The sequence below is a fragment of the Lepisma saccharinum genome, chromosome 1, assembly GCF_977018435.1.
Source record: "Lepisma saccharinum chromosome 1, izLepSacc3.1, whole genome shotgun sequence".
NCBI classification, from domain to species: Eukaryota; Metazoa; Arthropoda; class Insecta; order Zygentoma; family Lepismatidae; genus Lepisma; species Lepisma saccharinum.
In genome coordinates, this window is record NC_139229.1 from 203084351 (window position 1) to 203103642 (window position 19292).

The 19292-nt window shown below is 40.4% G+C and overlaps 1 protein-coding gene across 3 annotated transcripts in view; it reads left to right on the plus strand.

The window, feature by feature from the left end:
* LOC145991240 (putative ammonium transporter 1) overlaps window positions 1-10755 on the plus strand; it is a 66553-nt gene extending 55798 nt beyond the window's left edge. For all 3 annotated transcript variants that reach the window (XM_083127208.1, XM_083127217.1, XM_083127209.1), the window contains exons 9-11: window positions 6657-6783; window positions 8276-8404; window positions 9160-10755. In XM_083127208.1, the coding sequence (XP_082983334.1) occupies window positions 6657-6783; window positions 8276-8404; window positions 9160-9314 (411 nt within the window). In that variant the 3' untranslated portion in view covers window positions 9315-10755. The remainder of the gene's footprint in view (window positions 1-6656; window positions 6784-8275; window positions 8405-9159) is intronic.
* The last annotated feature ends 8537 nt before the right edge of the window (window positions 10756-19292 follow it).

The following is a 19292-nucleotide window of genomic DNA, read 5'->3' on the forward strand; positions in this document are numbered from 1 at the left end:
AAAAACAAAATTAGATAAAGTTTTCTGATCGAAATTTATTTATTTTTTTCAAAATATAGCAATATTTTGAAAAAAAAAATGAAAATTCTGAACCACGTAAGGGGAAATTGTAAGTCACATACAGACAAATGCGAACATCGGCATCTTTGTCCCACATTGTGGAGTGGCAAGTGCCAAGGACTAAAGATGGCAGCCCCATCATGGCACTCGGGGTCAGAGGGCCAATAACCCACTACCCTTAAAATAGATTATGAAATAATCCAAACGAGGAAATAGCCGGACGGACAAACTGTTGACGACCTTTGGACTTAAAAAGAAAACTCTAGTAGGGTTTTGGAATGTTAGAACATTATATGAGGCAGGAAAATTGCAACAAGTAGAAGCAGAAATGGAGGAATATAAGTTGGACATCCTGGGAATGAGCGAAGTGCGTTGGAATGAATTTGGAGAGATGAAAACATCTAGTGGTATGACATTCCTCTATTCAGGTATATTGGACTGGAAGCCTGTATCTGAACGAATAATTATGGTCAGATTACAGGCAAAGGTTCGAAATGTAAACATTATACAATGAAATGCACCTTCAATCCAAGCAGAAATAGAAGAAAAACAAGGGTTCTACAAAGAATTACAAGACACTATAAATAAGGTTAAGAAGAAAGATGTTATTATAGTAATGGGCGATTTAAATGCCAAAAGTGGCTTCGAAAATATTGGACTGGAGCAAGTGATTGGCAAACACGGCCTAGGTGATAGAAATGAAAAGGGGAACTATTTGTAGATTGGTGTGCCTCAAATGAAATGACTATTGGTGGTACACTATTTGCACATAAAAATATACATAAGAACTCTTGGGTATCCCCAGATCATAGAACTCAAAATCAGATTGACCATATAGCTATAAGTAGGAAATGGAGAACATCCTTATTAGATGTGAGAAGTAAACGTGGGGCAAACGTGATCATCATCTTATGGTAGCCAGTTTTAGAGTAAAAATTATTGCCGCAAAAGAGAAATTTAATAAACAAAGCACAAAGTTTGACATTGGAAAACTACAAAACAATAGTGTAAAACAGGACTTCAAGTTGCAACTTCAAAACAAATATCAAGAACTAGGGGAGCTGGATGGTGATGAGGTGGAACAACACTGGGAAAATGTGAAAAATACGTTTACAACGGTATCAAAAGGAGTTTTGGGATATAGAAATTCTAAGAAAAAGAACTGGATGTTAGAGGAAACTTGGAGGAAAATAGAAGAAAGGAAACATATTAAGCAGAAGATGAATATGTGTAAAAATAGGAAAAAGGAAGAATTACAAGAAGAATATAGGCAAAAGGATCATGAAGTGAAATATAGTGCGCGAGCTGACCGTAGAAAATGGACCAGCGCGCTAGCCGGGAAGGCAGAAAAAGCAGTAAATGAGGGAAATATGATGGAACTATACCAAATTACAAAGATATAATCTCAAAAGAAAACCATACGGAATCGTCCAGTGAGAAATAAAGATGGAGTACTCCTTACGAACAAGGAAAATCAGCTCAATAGATGGAAAGAACATTTTTCAGAAGTATTAAACCAAGCCATAGAAGGGACAGAAGATTTGCTTGAAATACCGGAAGAAATGCCAGAATATGAAATAGATGATGAAATAACTACTAAAGAATCAACAAAAGAAGAAATTATAAAAGCACTGAGAGAATAAAAGAGTGGTAAAGCACCTGGAATTGATAACATTCCACCAGAAATTCTCAAGGAAGACATGGAGATGACAATAGAAATATTACAACCACTTTTTGCAAAAATATGGAAAACAAAATCAATACCAGAAGATTGGAAAAGAGGTTTACTAGCAAAAATACCTAAAAAGAGAGATATTACCAACTGCAATAACTGGAGAGGCATAACACTACTTTCAGTTCCTAGTAAAGTTCTAAGTAGAATTATTTTAAACTGAAATAAACGATGTGTTGAGAAAAAAGATCCGGAGAGAACAAGCAGGCTTTCGAAGCAACCGTTCCTGTATAGATCAGATAAATACATTGCGTATTATTATAGAACAGAGTATGGAATACTTCTCTAATCTGTACCTTATGTTTGTGGACTTCCAGAAAGCATTTGACTCTGTAAATAGAATGAAAATGTGGACAATTGTAAAGGAATATGACATTCCAGCATATACGTATGATTCATCTTATTAAAATCTCCTATGATGGTTCCACATGCCAAATTGTGCATGAGGGAATACTTACGGATCCAATACCAGTTATTTCAGGAGTAAGGCAAGGATGTATTTTATCACCAACAATATTTCTGATGGTAATTGATAAAGTAATGAAGAGGGTAACAGAAGGAAAAAGGAGAGGTATAGATTGGAGTCTCACCCAACAGCTAGAAGACTTGGACTTTGCAGATGATATTTGTCTGCTATCTCACACATACCATAATATGGAAAATAAATTAGGAGATTTGGATAAGGAAGGGGAAAGAGTTGGTTTAAAGATAAATAGTATAAAGACGAAGTCATTAAGAGCAAATGTAAAAAAGATTTAAAATTTCCACTTGAATGAGGAAAATATTGAAGAGGTTAAGGAGTTTACATATCTAGGGAGTTTGGTGACAAATACAGAGGGAACAGAAGAAAATGTTAGATCGAGAATTAGGAAAGCAAATGTGGCATTTATCCAGCTATATAAAGTTCGGAAAGCCAGAGAAATTTCAATAAGAACTAAGCTGCGAATTTTTAGAACTAATGTGAAGTCAGTTCTCCTTTATGGATGTGAAACTTGGAAAGTAAGAATCAAAATTACTAAAGAAATACAGACATTCATAAATAGATGCCTAGGAAAACTTCTGGGAATATATGGGCCAGATATTATCTCAAATGAAGATCTATGGAAACGTACACAAGAGGAACCGGTGGCAATACAGATCAAAAGAAGAAAGTGGAAGTGGATTGGCCACACATTGAGGAAAGATCCATCGGCAATAGAGAGACAAGCATTGAGCTGGAACCCACAAGGACAACGTAGGAGAGGAAGGCCAATAATGAGTTGGAGAAGAGCAATAGAGCAAGCAAGAAATATGGGAAGCAGGAAAGACCTGGAACGAGATAAGAAAGATGGCTGGAAACAGAGTCCGTTGGCGATGCTTCGTTGAGGCCCTATGCTCCGTAGCCGAGTAACAGGAAATAAGTAATTAAGTAAGGGGAAATTGTACTTTCTGTTCGTGGCAACACTGCAAGGTAAGACGAGAAGACTTGACAGTCTAGTTTCGTTTCGCCTTATCTCGTACTCTTGTCTCGTCTCGAGTTGTAAATGTATGCCTCTAGTAACGTAACTAACAAGCTCTGCGACTCCCCGTAACTTTCAGTTGTCCGCCCCTACTCGTTTTAATTTTTTTTCTAGAATCTTAATTAACGCCTACATTTATATTAGGTAGGAATATACAAAAATGAAAATACATACATGTATTTTGAATCAATGTAAAAACTGGTACAAAAGGTTAAGACAACAAACTAAAAAATTGTGTATTATAATTGTATGTGAAAATACACTGTTACTACAATAATTACGACTTTGTAAAATGCCCATTACCAGTCCTCTGCGTTTTTGATGGACGTAAATTCTTCTGATAGTTTGGTCAAATCCAGTTTTCGTGCCCGATCACTTTCGGCAATTAACAGCGCCAGTCCATTCAATCTCATTCTTGTCATTGTGCTTCTCAAGTAATTTTTGATCAATTTTAGCTTGGAAAATGACTTCTCAGCTGATGAGGACGTCACAGGTAGGGTCAAATACAGCATATAAGCAGCGCATATGTCAGGAATGCTATTATCCAGAATTTTGTTTTCTATCAAGATGAATTCTGCAACTTCGCTGATGTTCGACATGCTTCTTCTTTTAATTTCAGTTGACACTACATTCCGAAAACAAACTATTTCTGTAGCTATACATCTTCAAATTTCTTCCAGAAATTAGTAGCGGATTTCAGTAACTGTCTGTCGGTGTATTCCGTTAGTGCAGTGGGGCTTAAAAACTAAACAAAGGTGAAACTTTCTTTAATTAGTTTCATACCCTGAAATCTACTGTTTACTTGAATCACTAGGATCTGTAGAAAATCTTTACTTTAAAACAATCCAATGGGTCGAGAAAGCCAATACCTTCTCAGTTCGTCGACGAAGGAGCGGTGAAGCTCAGCGCTGACAGCGGATTTTCTTGCCTGTCGTCAAGGACGTATTTAGGGGGGTCCAGGAGGTCCGGATCCCCCCAAAGATTTATCAAGTACTAAAATTAAATAATGAAAAATATATTATTTTAGCCTTTGTTGTATAATTTCCTCTGAACTTATTGGAAGACACGGATTATATTGGGATCATACGACTTTGAAGGACAGGAAGGACGTATTTAGGGGGTTCGGACCTCTCCCCCCACCCGAAAGACTTATTAAGTACGAAAATTAAATGAAAATATACTCATTTAGCATTTGTTGTATAATATCCTCCGAACTTATTGGAAGACAAGGATTTTATTTGGATCATACGTCTTTGAAGGACAGGAAGGGCGTATTTAGGGGGTCCGCCCCCCCCGAATTACTTATTAAGTACGAAAATTAAATATAATGAAAATATACTCGTTTAACATTTGTTGTATAATTTCCTCTGAACTTATTTGAAGACAAGGATTATATTGGGATCATACGGCTTTGAAGGACAGGAAGGACGTATTTAGGGGGATCCAGGGGTGCGGACTCCCCAAAAGACTTACGAAGTACTAAAATTAAGTAATGAAAATATTAGCATTTGTTGCATAATCGATGGTTATTAATTTCCTTTTAACGTTTTAGAAGGCAAGGATTATATTGGGATCATACGGCTTTGAAGGACATTACGAAGAAGATTTATGTACACTACTACTCAAAGTAATATGCATGAAATATTAATCAAAAAAATTACTTCTCCAACTACATGTAACATCATTTTTGTTATTCGATAAGTATTCAATTACTCATCAATTTGACATTAATTTCATTGCCAGGAACTTGTTTTTATATAAATTATTCCAATCTTAACTACAGGTAAGCTACGTAATGAATATGCGCTGTTATATCTCTATTCTTATGCAGTCTTTTCACCTATTCGTGTAATATGTATTTAGTATTAATTTTATTTAATAAAATTATTTTAATTTAAACATTATTATTATTATTATTATTCCTGAGACACTTGGTTCGGACCCCCCCCCCCACCGAAACATATTTCTAGATTTGTGCCTGCCTGTCGTCTATTAAACTATTCAGCTAATGAAGGTTTTCTTCTAATATGGCAATTCACTTAATACTTTTCTAGTGATTTATATTTTCTGTTTGCAGTTGTAGGGGGATAAAAATATAATACGTTCGGTTGAAAATATATTTTAAAGCTGAAAGGAAAACTTTTGTGAACTATCAGTATTTCTTCATTTATCATTCTCACTGCGCCCCCAAAGCTCGTGCGCCGCCCCCTGCACCTCGGAGGTTGCGGGGGTGTTATTTACGCCACTGTCTGCCTCGTTCTCTATCTCTTCCAGATTTACACACACCCATTAAGTTGTCTATTTCTATTTCATGTTGCTTTTCTATCTCTTTGGCTAATCACGACGATGAGGATGAATAGTGAACTGATGAAATTGGTGATAGGACGAACCACGTCTGACCAGGTTTCGAACTTGAGACGCTGATCACTCTGGTACAAATATTTATTAGTTTCCATTCTCAACTAGAGAAATGTGGCGATATGGCGTATACCATTGTGTACACTTTGTGCATTGCATATAAAATAGGAAAAGGTAAAGCTACCCCTTTCACATTCCAACATACATTGAAGTATCACACTCTGGCCGCTTTTTCCCTTCAGGGTTGCTGAGGCTGGGGCTGGGTGAATACCAGAGCTGCCTATGCAGGGAGAGTGGTGGAAAAAAATTCCACCTAAAACACCTCGGGTCTCTCGCGTGGCAGTCAAGCACCATACCTGGAGCACTGCGGCTCTATACAGTAAAACCTCATTAATCCGGACTAATGGGGGGATAAGTTGACCGGTTTAACGAAAGTCCGGCTTAACTGGAATAACCTAAAAGAACAGTAGAAAGTGCATTAAAACTCTGTTTATAGCAACAAAACACGTTTATTATGGTGTATTTAAAGGGCATAGGCCCAAATACACTATAGATTACAGTACAAAGTCTGCGGGAAACAGAATTTCTTCAGTGGTTGACTGCCTCTTCTTCTTTGGGAAGTTCTCTTGTTGACTTCTAGCCACATTTAAAACTTTGTATTCTGCTTTTTCTTCTTTGCCTTTTGCCTGTCCGGATTAAGCGAAGTCCAGCTTATAGGGGTTCGGATTATGAGGTTTTACTGTATATATATATATATATATATATATATATACATATATTGCATATAGAATTGAAAAGTTAGTTAACACATAGTATTCCGGTCGACTACTCTATAGATGTAGGTGTAATGACCACTTGACTATGTAGAGACTCTTCTTTATTATTTTCTGTAGTATCATTACTGTTATTGAGATGATGATTCACTGCAGTGCTGTCAATATGTTTATTATTAATGTATTAGAGTATTTGAATATACAGACGATTAATTATGTATTGCTTTCTTGCAGGAGCTTGGCTGGAATTTACTAGGGGCGGTATGCTTTGTTTCGTGGGCTGCTGCTCACACAGCTCTCTCCTTGGGAATCCTCAAGCTTCTTGGGCAACTTAGAGCGTCCGAAGAGGCAGAACTGCGGGGTGAGAATGGTTCCAAAAAATTCCTTCAAGAAATTTCAAAGTGACTGACGTTCAATAAAAACCGCTAGACGCACATAAGAACCTGCTGTAAAATTTGAGTTGAGTCAGAATTAGACAGGTACTAAATAATATAGAGTTTCAAGAAATGAATAGTATTAATTGAAACTTGAACGTACGCAGGAGTAAGTACCCAACACTGAAAAGCACCAAAAATGGAGAACATTTGGTTTATTTTACTTCGCATTTCTGCCACTTTTGGCTAATCGCGAAAAATAGAGAACAATGCACATCACATAGAGTAACCGTCTGTAAGACAGTCTTAATGTATTTAATTTGAAGACTAATTTACAGAAGTTGTTAGAGGAAAAGGCGGTAATATGGAACGCCAACTCAAACCAAACCAAACTCGAGATGCATTTTTATCTTTCGTCGAATTTCAAACCTTATGAAAGGTAGAATGTGCAGTTTTCTATGAATTGCAGATGATGTTTAAAACCAGATACTTTACCTACTGTACATGTTATTTTGTAGTATCTTCACTTATTTACATATATTTAGTCTTGTTCGTTTCAATGGTAAGATACAATGTTTTTCAAGGTGGATATTTTCCTATTATTGCCTCATGTTGCTGGTAATTGTAGAACCGAATTGAATATTACATACATGTCTTAGAAATATTTTATTATATTTTTATACGCTGCGGCGCTGACAGAGATACGTTACTTCTTTTTTAGATAAATTTAAATAATCAAAATAGATTTCACTTTGGTTCATTACTTTCTATCAAAAGAAATAGCAATTGTATGCTTTCAACATGTGTAACATTTGTAATATTTAATTTTATTTTATCATTATTTTGTAAGTTTTACAAATTTTATCTGAATTCTACTTCACAAAATGGAGGGGTCCATATTACCAGCTTCCTTTGTGTGATGACTTACTTATACTTTCCTTGATAATTTTTGTACAGATTACCCTGTAAATGGAATATTGCACATCAAATTAGGAATGGGTAGCCATTAGATTAAGGAAGCTTAACATATCAGAAACTTGAAACTTGAGCTTATTAGCTAAAAACAAAGTGGGGTCCCTTTCCCTTAGATCAATGTGAGGTGAGAAATGATTATAATTTTACCTATTACATATAATTAATAATTTCTTAATTAATATTAACTCTCACAAAATTTGACCTTCACAAGTTCTTGACTAGAAACAATAATGTAATTGATGATAGAATCTATCTTTAATGAATTGTTATTCTGTATTAGAAAAAGTCGACTAACTGCAGTTTGATATTTCTCTGACTAGTAACAATGTTCCTTTACCCTTTTCCTCATACATCTTTGGTGTCCACTATATATTGACTTTTACAGCCACACTCGGTTAAGTACTGTAAAATCACCTGAATTATTTCCGACTTTGCCTTAGATTTTTAGTAATGTCCAGTGTCCATGTGTGAAAAACAACCTTATTCTTGTCACTATTGTCTTAGGACTGGACACAGTGCTGCATGGAGAATCGGCTTACCCTGCCAGTGCTTGGGAAGAAGAGCAATACTACCAGAAGCAGTTGCCAAGGAACGCTTCGGGATCTGACCTCCGGAGCTCCATACGGTGGAAGAGTAAGTGTCCGAAATTGGAAAGATCCTCCACTGCGGAAGTAACGCCGTTACGAGTTACTTTTGTCAGTATCTGCGATGCAGTTACTCTTTTAAGTCATGGTAATTTGTAAAGTAATTAACATTTAGATAGGCATAACTTACACCATATTCCATTATTTTACTAAGTATCTGAAGTACAATTTAGGCATGTACTTATTTTTCCAGTTATTCAGACTTTCGTCACATCATGTGGCTTCTTCAGGAGCAAGAACAATTAAAGTTAATGCCTTGGGAATGTAAGTTGGGTTAAAAAGAGGGTTAAAATAGAAGGTAAAAGACAATACAATGTACCCTGTCACTGCTTCCTACTTATCTCCGGCTGGTGACACCATCATTTTTAACCCAACATGTTCTCAACCTTGGCTGTTCTTGCCCTAATTCCTAGAGAAACCACATGTTGCGGGGAAAGCTTGAGTAGCTGGAAAAGTGAGTACATGCCTTAACTGGACTTCAGGTACTTACTTCATTAACATTCATACCGCTGCCTTTTTTATAACTGTACAACTTATGTCTTCATTTGATTGAACTTTCTTCAAGAATCAAATATAGAAATTTAGAAGCTGCATTAAAGGTCTTGACCCTCTTTAGGTGACAGACATGTGCAAGACCTCAACTTCATCCTCCGGAATACATGTGAGAGTGTGAAGGGTGAGTGTGAGAGCAATTTATGCCATAATTACATGCCACTGATTAATATTTTATGTATCTGTTTCCAGAGAGTGTGCCACGGCTCATGTGTAGAGGCTGTAGAAGCGTTACCCCTTCGTCATCGGGCTTTGATGAGTACTTCGCACCACACATTGAAGCTGACAACAACAGTCTTGTGATGTCAGAGTTCTACCCAGGAAGAACTCGTTTTGTGAGATTTTAGAGCCACATGTTTTTTTATGAAGTTAAGGTGTTATATGTATACAATCTTAATTTAAATTTGGATTTCTGGTTCTTATGGTCTGTTTTGATTCCAACTTAGTTGACGGAGAGCAGTTGACACTAGTCGCCTTCTTTCGTGAATCTAGGTTGTTCCTTGCGTGATGGATTCTGAATCTGTTCATTTGACAGTGTTGTTGCTAGCCTGTCGGCCAAGGTCACAATGAAGGATCTGTGTCCCTGAAACAACTCCTTCACATCCGATCAGCATTTATTGAATTATAACTTGACACTCCCTTCCCAGACAATGATTTGCATCCGTGATGGTGATAAGTAGGGTGCTGATTTATAGACTAAAAACTTGTGAAATAGGTAGGCCAGTAGGCACCAAAATAGGCAGAAATAGGCACTTGAAGGGTACTATAAAATGAAAAGACAGCAAAATAGCATGGACATAATTTTCATATTTTTGATCTGCTTTTCTATTACATCGCGATGATAATGATGAATACTGGTCAGTTGAGAAAGTTTTGAAGATTTGAAGATAACGTCATCCAGCGTGCTGTGAATAGAGCTAAGGAATGCAGAAAGGAGCACCAAATACTGAAAAGACACACATTTGGGCAAAATTATGAAAAATTGGTATTTATCTTCAAAACAGGCATTTATAAGTACTAGCTATAAAAATGCGTTATCTGCTTCAAAACAACATCAAACTACCTTCTGTAGTTATCTGCAGTTCTGTCCACAAAAATGTAGAATGGAAGAGGTAAGTACGCGCGAGGGCTCACTCACGCACACGCACATACACGGAGAGAAAGAGAGAGAGAGGTAGATCCATAGAGAGGCGAGAGGAGACCGCTATAATATTGTCAAAATAATAGCTCAAGTAACCCAGTCAATGTGGTATGTTTTCATGAACACATTTTTTCAGTGTACTGTAAGAGACACTTCTGGGTTGTAGCAATCTCATTGAGTTTCAATGGGATCGTTACAAACCAGAACTGTCCTTGACTGTACCATTTTCATTTTCATTATGCAGACGAGTTACACACACACACGCAGCCCATCCCCCCTACACACACATACATAAGGACAGCGGTGGTCCAAGGTGTCTGACTGCCACGCAGAAAACTCGACTTGAGGTGGGAATTTTTACAGCATGTTCCTGCATAGAGCGGCTATGGGGTTCACCCAGCCTCTAATAAATGAGTGTGTATCTGGGGGCCTCTTGGACCATAGGCGTCCGAAGTGTGGTACTAAGCCCATCACTTTTACAAGTAGTGAATGTGTAGGACCCAATATACACAGCCTGCCATACACTTTTACAGCATGTTGCAACGTGCAGAGGGTATCTTTACTCTTTTGAAAAATATACTTGTGTATGTAAGTGCAAAGTTCACCATATCATTGTAATCAGAAGCAAATAAATGTTACGTTTCTAATGAGTTGTTTACTTTCTGTTTCTTCTATTCTGTTACCGACTCTGAAGGGAGATTTCACACCGAAGTGACAAGCAACACATTACGTGTCGCCTGGCATATAAGGGACATACGAACCTAAACAAATAATTGGATATTCAAAGCATTAATATTGTAAATAAGTTCATCATATATCGTACCGATTCTAAAATCCCTTGCCCTTCACTTACGTATATTTCTTTAGTTTATGAAGCTACTTGCCAAATGCACATTTATACTTTGTGTAAAATTTTTAACATTTTAGCCGAAATGTATGCATATCCCGCATCACGCCAACTCACCCACCATACAATTCTGTGTGTGTGTGTTTGTACGTGAGAGAGAGAGGGAGAGAGAGAATTGAAAATATATTTTCTGTTTACATGTAACTATAGTAGACCACTTCCAGAAAAATGTCAACCTTGATGATAAAAATTAGATAGGTATCAGTGAAGAGCAACGTGCTGTACATTGTTAAAAGAAGAACATCTTTAGACTGCGAATACACAATATATGTGTTTCCAAACTCTAAAATTTGTCTGTAAAATTTACCTCACCAAGTCTACTATTCCACTATCTTTCATTGAGAAAAATCCAAATTCAGCCTGTTCCCTTGAAACTTATTTTTATATAGTACTGGCAGAATACATATCAGGAAATTTTGCTGTACAAGGAGATAGACTAGTACTTCTAAATTCCCTGTGTTTTACAGGGAGTCCATAAAGTCCTGCAAAAAACTAAAACTCTATAACTTTTTAGCTGTTGCGTTTAACAATACACATTTTTTGGGTGAGAAGGGTGGAAGTTTAAAGTTTTGTTCTGGCCACACTGCTCAGTGACGCTTGCACTGGTAATCACGTGATCATGTGACTTAAGATGGCGTCCATCCAGGAAAAGGCATAGTGTGTTCTGTGGTTTGCAGAATTAAAATCTTGTGTTTCAGTGCAGAGAAAGTACCAGACAACATATGGGAATCCACCCCCAGCAAATTCAAGTATCAAGAGATGGTATGAAAAGTTCAAGTGTGTCAGATTTGCCACGCAGTGGAAGGCCAGGATCGAGTGACGATGTGATTCAGTCAGTGCAGGACAGCGTGCATCGGAGTCCAATGAAATCGCTGAAACGAAGATCACTGGAACTGGGAATACCGAAGTCAACATTACACAAGATCGTACGCAAGAAGGTGAAGGCCCGGCCCTACAAGTTCGGCAGTTTCTTAACGAACAATTTCAAGGTAGATGGATTGGCCGAAGAGGGCCCACACCTTGGCCTGCAAGAACACCAGACTTGAAACCTTGCGATTATTGGTTGTGGGGACATGTAAAGACCCAGGTGTATTCACAGAAACCAGCTAATCTGGATGACCTAAAAGAAAAAAATAAGAGATGTGATTCTGAATATCCCAGGAGAGCACCGTCAGCACGCAATTCTCGGTTTCACAAAAAGACTTCAACAGTGTTTGGACGTGAATGGTTCACAATTAGAGGTTTGGCGATGAACCTAACAAGCAGGAAATAAACTTTGAACCTTGCTGTAAGTACACACAAAATATTTTGTTAATAAACTTAATAGTTTTCAAGTTATAGAGTTTTAGTTTCTTGCAGGACTTTATGGACTCCCATTTTTCATTGTGTTTCATGAATCATATATAAAGAAATAAAATATAAATTAAATTTATTCCAAGTGTCCGTGTGTTACCTCTGGGATTGTTCAGTACCCTTTTTATACAGTTAAATGTAATCCTGATAATAGTAGGTTGTAACAGCGACCCTAGATGCCGAAACCAGCCTGCTTTATAAAGACGACATACATTCTATTTTTTTTTATTACTATTATTTTTAACAAGGACAGGCGCCAGATTCTAACACAGGTCTCGTGAGCTAACGATACATGAACGATTATTTCGATTCGTCCAGCCGTTTCAACAATCGATTATGTTTTTAATGTTCTAACATCTTCAAACATATTCAAACTACAAATATGAAATTTGGCGAATTAAGAAAAAACTTGAATTATGGATGTGAATGGTTCCTTACATTAAAAGAGGAACATAAATTAAGAGTATTTGAAAATATAATCCGTAGGGAAATATTTGGACCTGTAAGGGATGAGGAGACACGTGAGTGGAGAAGGTTACATAATGTAGAATTGCTCAATTTGTTTTCCTGTCGAGATATTATTAGATTCATTAAGTCAAGAAAACTTAGGAGGACAGGCCATGTGGCATGAAGGGAGAGGATAGAAGAGTTTACAGGATTCTTCTTTGGGAACCTGATGGTAGGAGACCTGTAGGAAGGCCAAGACGAAGATGGAGGCATAACGTTGACATAGACCTAAAAGAAATAGGTAATTTGTCCAGGATAAGGGCAGGTGGAAGGCTTGTGTACTGCAGCCATAAACCTTCGGGTTTAAGAAGGCTAGGGAGTTAGTAAGTTAATAGAATTATCAGCTTTGTGTTATCCAGTTTTGCTATCCTTCCTTTTGTCTGTTCTATCCAACCAAGTTTAAACCTATTAATTACTCAACTAATCGAGATACAAAGATATAAGAGGTTGCCTTTTCGTTGCTCAGGGGTGAAGCAGTCAGTTGCAGTGACGACGTTACAGGAGGTCAAGGGATAGAACGCTCCACCAGGTTGGCCAATCTACCTACCAGTGCCGGATCTAAAAATCTTGGGCCCCCCGCAAGATATTACCAAAGGTCCCCTCTACCTACGTATTTTCACACACACACACACACACACACACACACACACACACATGTATATACACATATATAATATATTTATTTACGAATATATGAATTCAAATACACACATATCATTTATGTGTGTGTGTGTGTGTGTGTGTGATTCTGGATCTAATGTTGACCAAGTGCAAGTAACACATAGAGGGTGATTCGAAATTCCCTTAACTCCTCCTATAAAAAGTAAAGGAGTTAGGCTGGGTACAATTAGTCAAAATACATAGGATAGGCTTAGGGGGAACCACATTGGTGTGTCCCAAGCGTTATATTGAATTTAACTCAAAATTTTTAAATGGGAAGAGGCCTTCATGAACGCGAAGAAACCTTCATGAAGAAACCTTCATGAACGCGGAATCCGGTCCGGTAGGACCAATTTTGATTGATGATCCTAGTCGGCAGGATTTAAATGTAAGCAAAATTGTAGGTTACTACTTACAACTCTCTGGAATGGATTGTTTCAATTATAGGGCTAAGTTCACCGCAATCTTCTTGGAGTTGTAAAGAAAAATACAGGTACACACTGATAACCATAACTATGTATTATAATTTATACACACAACACGAAATCACACTTCCCTGCACTCCAGTCTAGGGAAAACTGTTTTACACAAAGTTTGCAGCTGGTGTCACGATAACACGCCACTAAAAACATAGCCACGTTAGGCTTACGGTATCCGTAACTGTCCGCGACGGTTTCCAGTTGTTGCCAGAGTGGCTTCTCCGCGCACACTGAAACTGTAGAGTGCAAATACAGGGTGATTCTAAAGGTATAGTACAAACGAAAACCACAGATACCTCCCATGAAATAGAGACGAAAGTCCCCCTTCCACTTTGCCGAGAGATGCCTCCGTGAGGAGCTAGACAACGCCGAAAACGTGTGAAAATGAACTTCACACCTCTGTACAGCCAGTACCAGTGAAGATAGAAAGGCGGAACAAACGAAGTCAAAAGGAACACCAAAGTCGCCCATCCGAAAAACACTAGGCGGCAGCTGCGCAACGCATGCGCATGGGGTTCCACAAAAGAAATAGGAGTGTCCCGCAAGACAAGTGAAGGGAAAGGGTAGCGATCGACAACGGTAGGGACAAAAGAAGCTATGAAGCATGAAGTAACAATTGCACAGCGGGAAACAAACACATGCAGCGCGTGGGGAGTCCCCAAACACAGTGGGGAGACACCACAGCAAGAACAAAGCACGTTTCTACAAAAGAGAAAGAGGACCGGACGGGGAATGGTACTTGTCAAGGAGACAACAAATGCGGGACGAGGGATTCCCCGTAGCAGCACCGAGGGGATGTCACACAGAGGTCGTGCGCCAGCAGGACAAACACAGCAACTACGGACACAGGAGGTTTATTGCCACGCAAAGGTGCACTTACAGATAGGAATAGTACGTAGTACGTAGTCGTACCCCGGACTGACGTTGTTACAAAAGTTGCTCAAATTGACGACCACCACATTCAATGCAGGCATTGCAGCGTCGCAGGAAATTCTGGCGAACCCTATCAAAAATCCCTGGCATGGTACACACCTCGGCCGATGCTGCAAGTATCCGCGCTACCAATGTTTTCTTGTCAGGCACCGGGGTCTCGTAGACGAGTGTTTTCACATGGCCCCACAAGAAGAAATCCATTGGTGTGAGGTCAGGCGAACGGGCGGGCCAGGGGACGGGGCCATCTCTGCCGATCCAGCGCTGTGGGTAGGTATGGTGCAAAAGGGTTCGCACTGTGCCATCAAAATGTGCAGGCGCTTCATCCAATTGAAACCACATACGATGTCGCACGTTGAGGGGTACATCTTCTAGCAACTCTGGGAGGACTGATGCAAGAAAGGTGCGATAGAGGCGGCCATTTAAACGTGGTGGCAGCAGGTATGGACCGATAATCTGTTCATCGATGATACCTGCCCAGATATTCACTGCAAACTGGGTCTGATGGTGCACCTCGACTGCTGCATGTGGATTTTCATAATCCCACACATGGCTGTTTCGGCAATTCAAGATGCCCTCACGGGTGAATGTTGCCTCGTCCGTGAAAAGCACATGGCGCAAAAAACGGGGATCGTCGGTACAAAACTGCAAAAGTCGTTGACAGAATTCCACACGTCGTGGGTAATCCCCAGCCTGCAACGCGTGGACTCGCTGTGGATGATAGGGATACAGCAGATCATCATGAAGGACACGCCACACTGTCGACTGTGATACTCCCACTGCACGTGCAATGCTACGGGTGCTAGTGGACGGTGTGTCGTCCACGCGAGCAAGTACGTCCTCTTCGACCGCCTCGGTGCGCACATGTCTTGGGTGACCGACATGATGGCCTGCACGTAACACACCCGATTCACCAAGGGTACGGTGCACGTTCGAAAACAACCTGCTGTCGGGTTGTCGCCTCTCCGGATACCGTCCGCGATAAAGGCGTACAGCTGCTCGGCCATTGCCATCTGCAAGGCCGTAGACAAAATGCATGTCCCTCAGTTCTACAAATGTGTAGCGTTCCATGGTACGGTGAGGATAGTGCCAATTATGGAATACTGTACTGCAGTGCACAGGTGGCACACACACACACACTGGTCACAACGGCTTCGAAACAACGTACTCAATTGTCGTACGTCAAGCACACCACCACCGCACCGGCTCTTTCACTGACACGCTCCCTGACGCTGCACTTCCAATCAGCCCACACGTCCGCACGGCGCTGTGGTACAATCAGCTGACGTTCCTGAGCCACCCGTGCCTGTGCTCTTCACTACCTGACCACTGCCGTCAGGTGGGGCCATGTACTCTGGGGCCTTGTCATCGTGGAACACATGTAGCGTCCTTCATTCTTGCCCCATTCACCCACAACACGTACTTCGTCCGTCTTGCTCGAGCCGACGGGGAACACTACGTACGATCGTGTGGTGTTTGTGTACACCAATGTGGGGTAACCCAGCAGTTGAACAGACGTGCATACCCCCACGTAGCTTCATTACACGATTGTCCCACGCAGTTTATCTGTCCAGCCTTGCTCGGCCCGGTCTCACACCCACGCGGCAGTGTGCGGCTGCGGTGGTGTGAGGCCACGCTTGGTTTCGGAGCGGAAGGCTGCAGCCGAGGAGGGACTCGAGTTGTTCGGCTGGGGTTGCGCTCGGAAGCAAGCAGCCGCGTCAGGTCTGGGAACGGTGGACCTGGTGATCGGGATGAAAACATTCCGACCTCGTCCATTAGTGTCGTCCACCGTACGGAGTGGTGGGGTCCGTACGACACTCCAGCAGCCTTTCGCCCGCTCCCACCCAGCGATGTGCCTCCGGCTTCATTTCTAAGAGGCTGATTGGGCCCCATCACGACGTTTGTTACAACGTCAGTACGGGGTACGTGGTCCTATCTGTACGTGCACCTTTCATTAGCAATAACCTCCTGTGCCCGTAGTTGCTGTGTTTGTTCTGCTGGCGCACGACCTCTGTGTGACATCCCCTCGGTGCTGCTACGGGGAATCCCTCGTCCCGCATTTGTTGTCTCCTTGGCAGGTACCATTCCCCGTCCGGTCCTTTTTCTCTTTTGTTGCACCGTGCTTTGTTCTTGCTGCGGTGTCTCCCCACTGTGTTTTGGGGACTCCCCTTGCGATTTCGGAATCGGTCCATAGATGAATTCTGTCTATGCTTAGACGCAGTGTGGGCAATGCTCTGCGTACCAGTTTGGCTAGTAGAACTGCCGCACAAAGTTCCAAACGCGGAAGAGTGATTCTCTTCACTGGAGCCACTTTCGACTTTGAACATAATAAGATCACACTTATATGACCTTCTGAACCAATTGACCTTACAAACAGAGCACTGCCGTAGTTTCTTTCTGATGCATCAGAGAAACCGTGAATTTGAACGGTACGTATGTCTCCTGGAGCTAGAACAAATCTTGGTATTTGTACTTCATTAATGTATGTGAGTTGCGAATAAAGATGACTCCATGTTTTCTGTAAATGTTCAGGAAGTGGGTCATCCCATCCTAGATTGTAGAGCCATAACTGCTGCAAGAATGACTTGTATGTGATTACAACTGGTGAAATGAATCCGATTGGATCGAACACTTGTGCGATTATGCTGGAAACATTTGGTCTTTGTGAAGATTTTCAACGAGCCTACATCCACTGTTGTGGCGACCTTGCTGTCCATAATAAACTTGTCTGTGGATGGACGCCATGAAATGCCTAGTGTGTTCGTGCCTTCTGTGTCGAATTGCACCAGATCCTTTACTGCCTTTATTTCTTCAGGAATTGATTGTAGCACAGTCTTGCTATTGGGGCACCATTTGCGCAAATTAAATCCTCCCTTCTGGAGTAATTCTGTGAGAATTTTACGTAGCTTGATTGCATCTTCAATACAATGATTTCCTCCAGAAAATCTTCGACGTAGAAATCTTGTGTCAAGACATGAGCGGCTTCTGTGAAATTTGATGATTCATCTTCTGCCAACTGTTTGAGGCACCTTGTAGCTAAGAATGAACTTGAAGTTAGTCCGTAAGTGACGGTATTCAAACTGTAAATATAGATCGGTTCATCACGTGATGCTCTCCATAAAATGCATTGGAGTGGTCTGTCTTCCGAATGCATGTTTACTTGTCTGTACATTTTATCCGTGTCTGTTGACAATGCTATCTTGTGAGTACGAAATCTGAGCAAGATCGAAAACAATTCATCTTGTATCGTGGGACCAATCATCTAAATACTGTTCAATGATTCTCCTGAAGTGGTGGGTGAGCTGGCATCAAAAACCACTCTCAAATGCAAAGTACTGCTTGATTCTTTGATTACGCAGTGATGTGGAATATATGTGGAACTCCATGATAAGTTGGCTTCGCCAGAAGAAATCGCCTGTGAAAAACATTTTCAGGAAACTACATCTCGTGATCGAGAAGGTCGATACACAGTCAAGCTACCCTTGAAGAAGGACAGATCAGTTCTTGGGGATTCTCTGCAAACATCGATTTCACGATTTAACCAATTAGAAAGAAGACTTGATCGGAACATGGAATTAAAAAGAGAGTACACAAAATTCATGGTCGAGTACCAACAACTCACACACATGCAACCAATTGGGACATTGGAAGATGTATCCAGAGACAAGGAGACAAGGCAACTACATTCCACATCACGGTGTGATCAAGGAATCAAGCAAAACTACACGTTTAAGAGTGGTTTTTGATGGAAGCTCGCCCACAACTACGGGGGAATCGTTGAACAGTATACAGATGATTGGTCCCACGATACAAGAAGAATTGTTTTCAATTCTGCTCAGATTTCGTAGACACAAAATCGCACTGACTGCAGACACGGCTAAAATGTATAAGCAAATTAACATGCATTCAGAAGACAGACCACTTCAATGCATCTTATGGATAGCAACACGTGACGAACCGATCCGTGGTTACAGTTTGAACACAGTCACTTATGTATTAACTTCAAGTTCATTCTTGGCCACAAGATGCCTCAAACAGTTGGCAGAAGATGAATCATCAAATTTCACAGTAGCCACTCATGTCTTAACACATGACTTCTACGTTGACAATTTTCTGGGAGAATTCAATCTATGTATTTAAATGGTGTTCCAATAGCAAGGCAGTGTTACAATCTATTCCAGAAGAATTGAAGGCAGTACAGGACCTAGTGCAATTCGACACAGAAGGCACAAAAACGTTGGGAATTTCATGGCGCCCATCCACGGACGAATTTCTCATGGACAGTAAGGTTGCCGTAGCAGCAGACGTGGTTTCGTTGAAGGGATTCTCAAAGCGCCAAGTTGCCAGC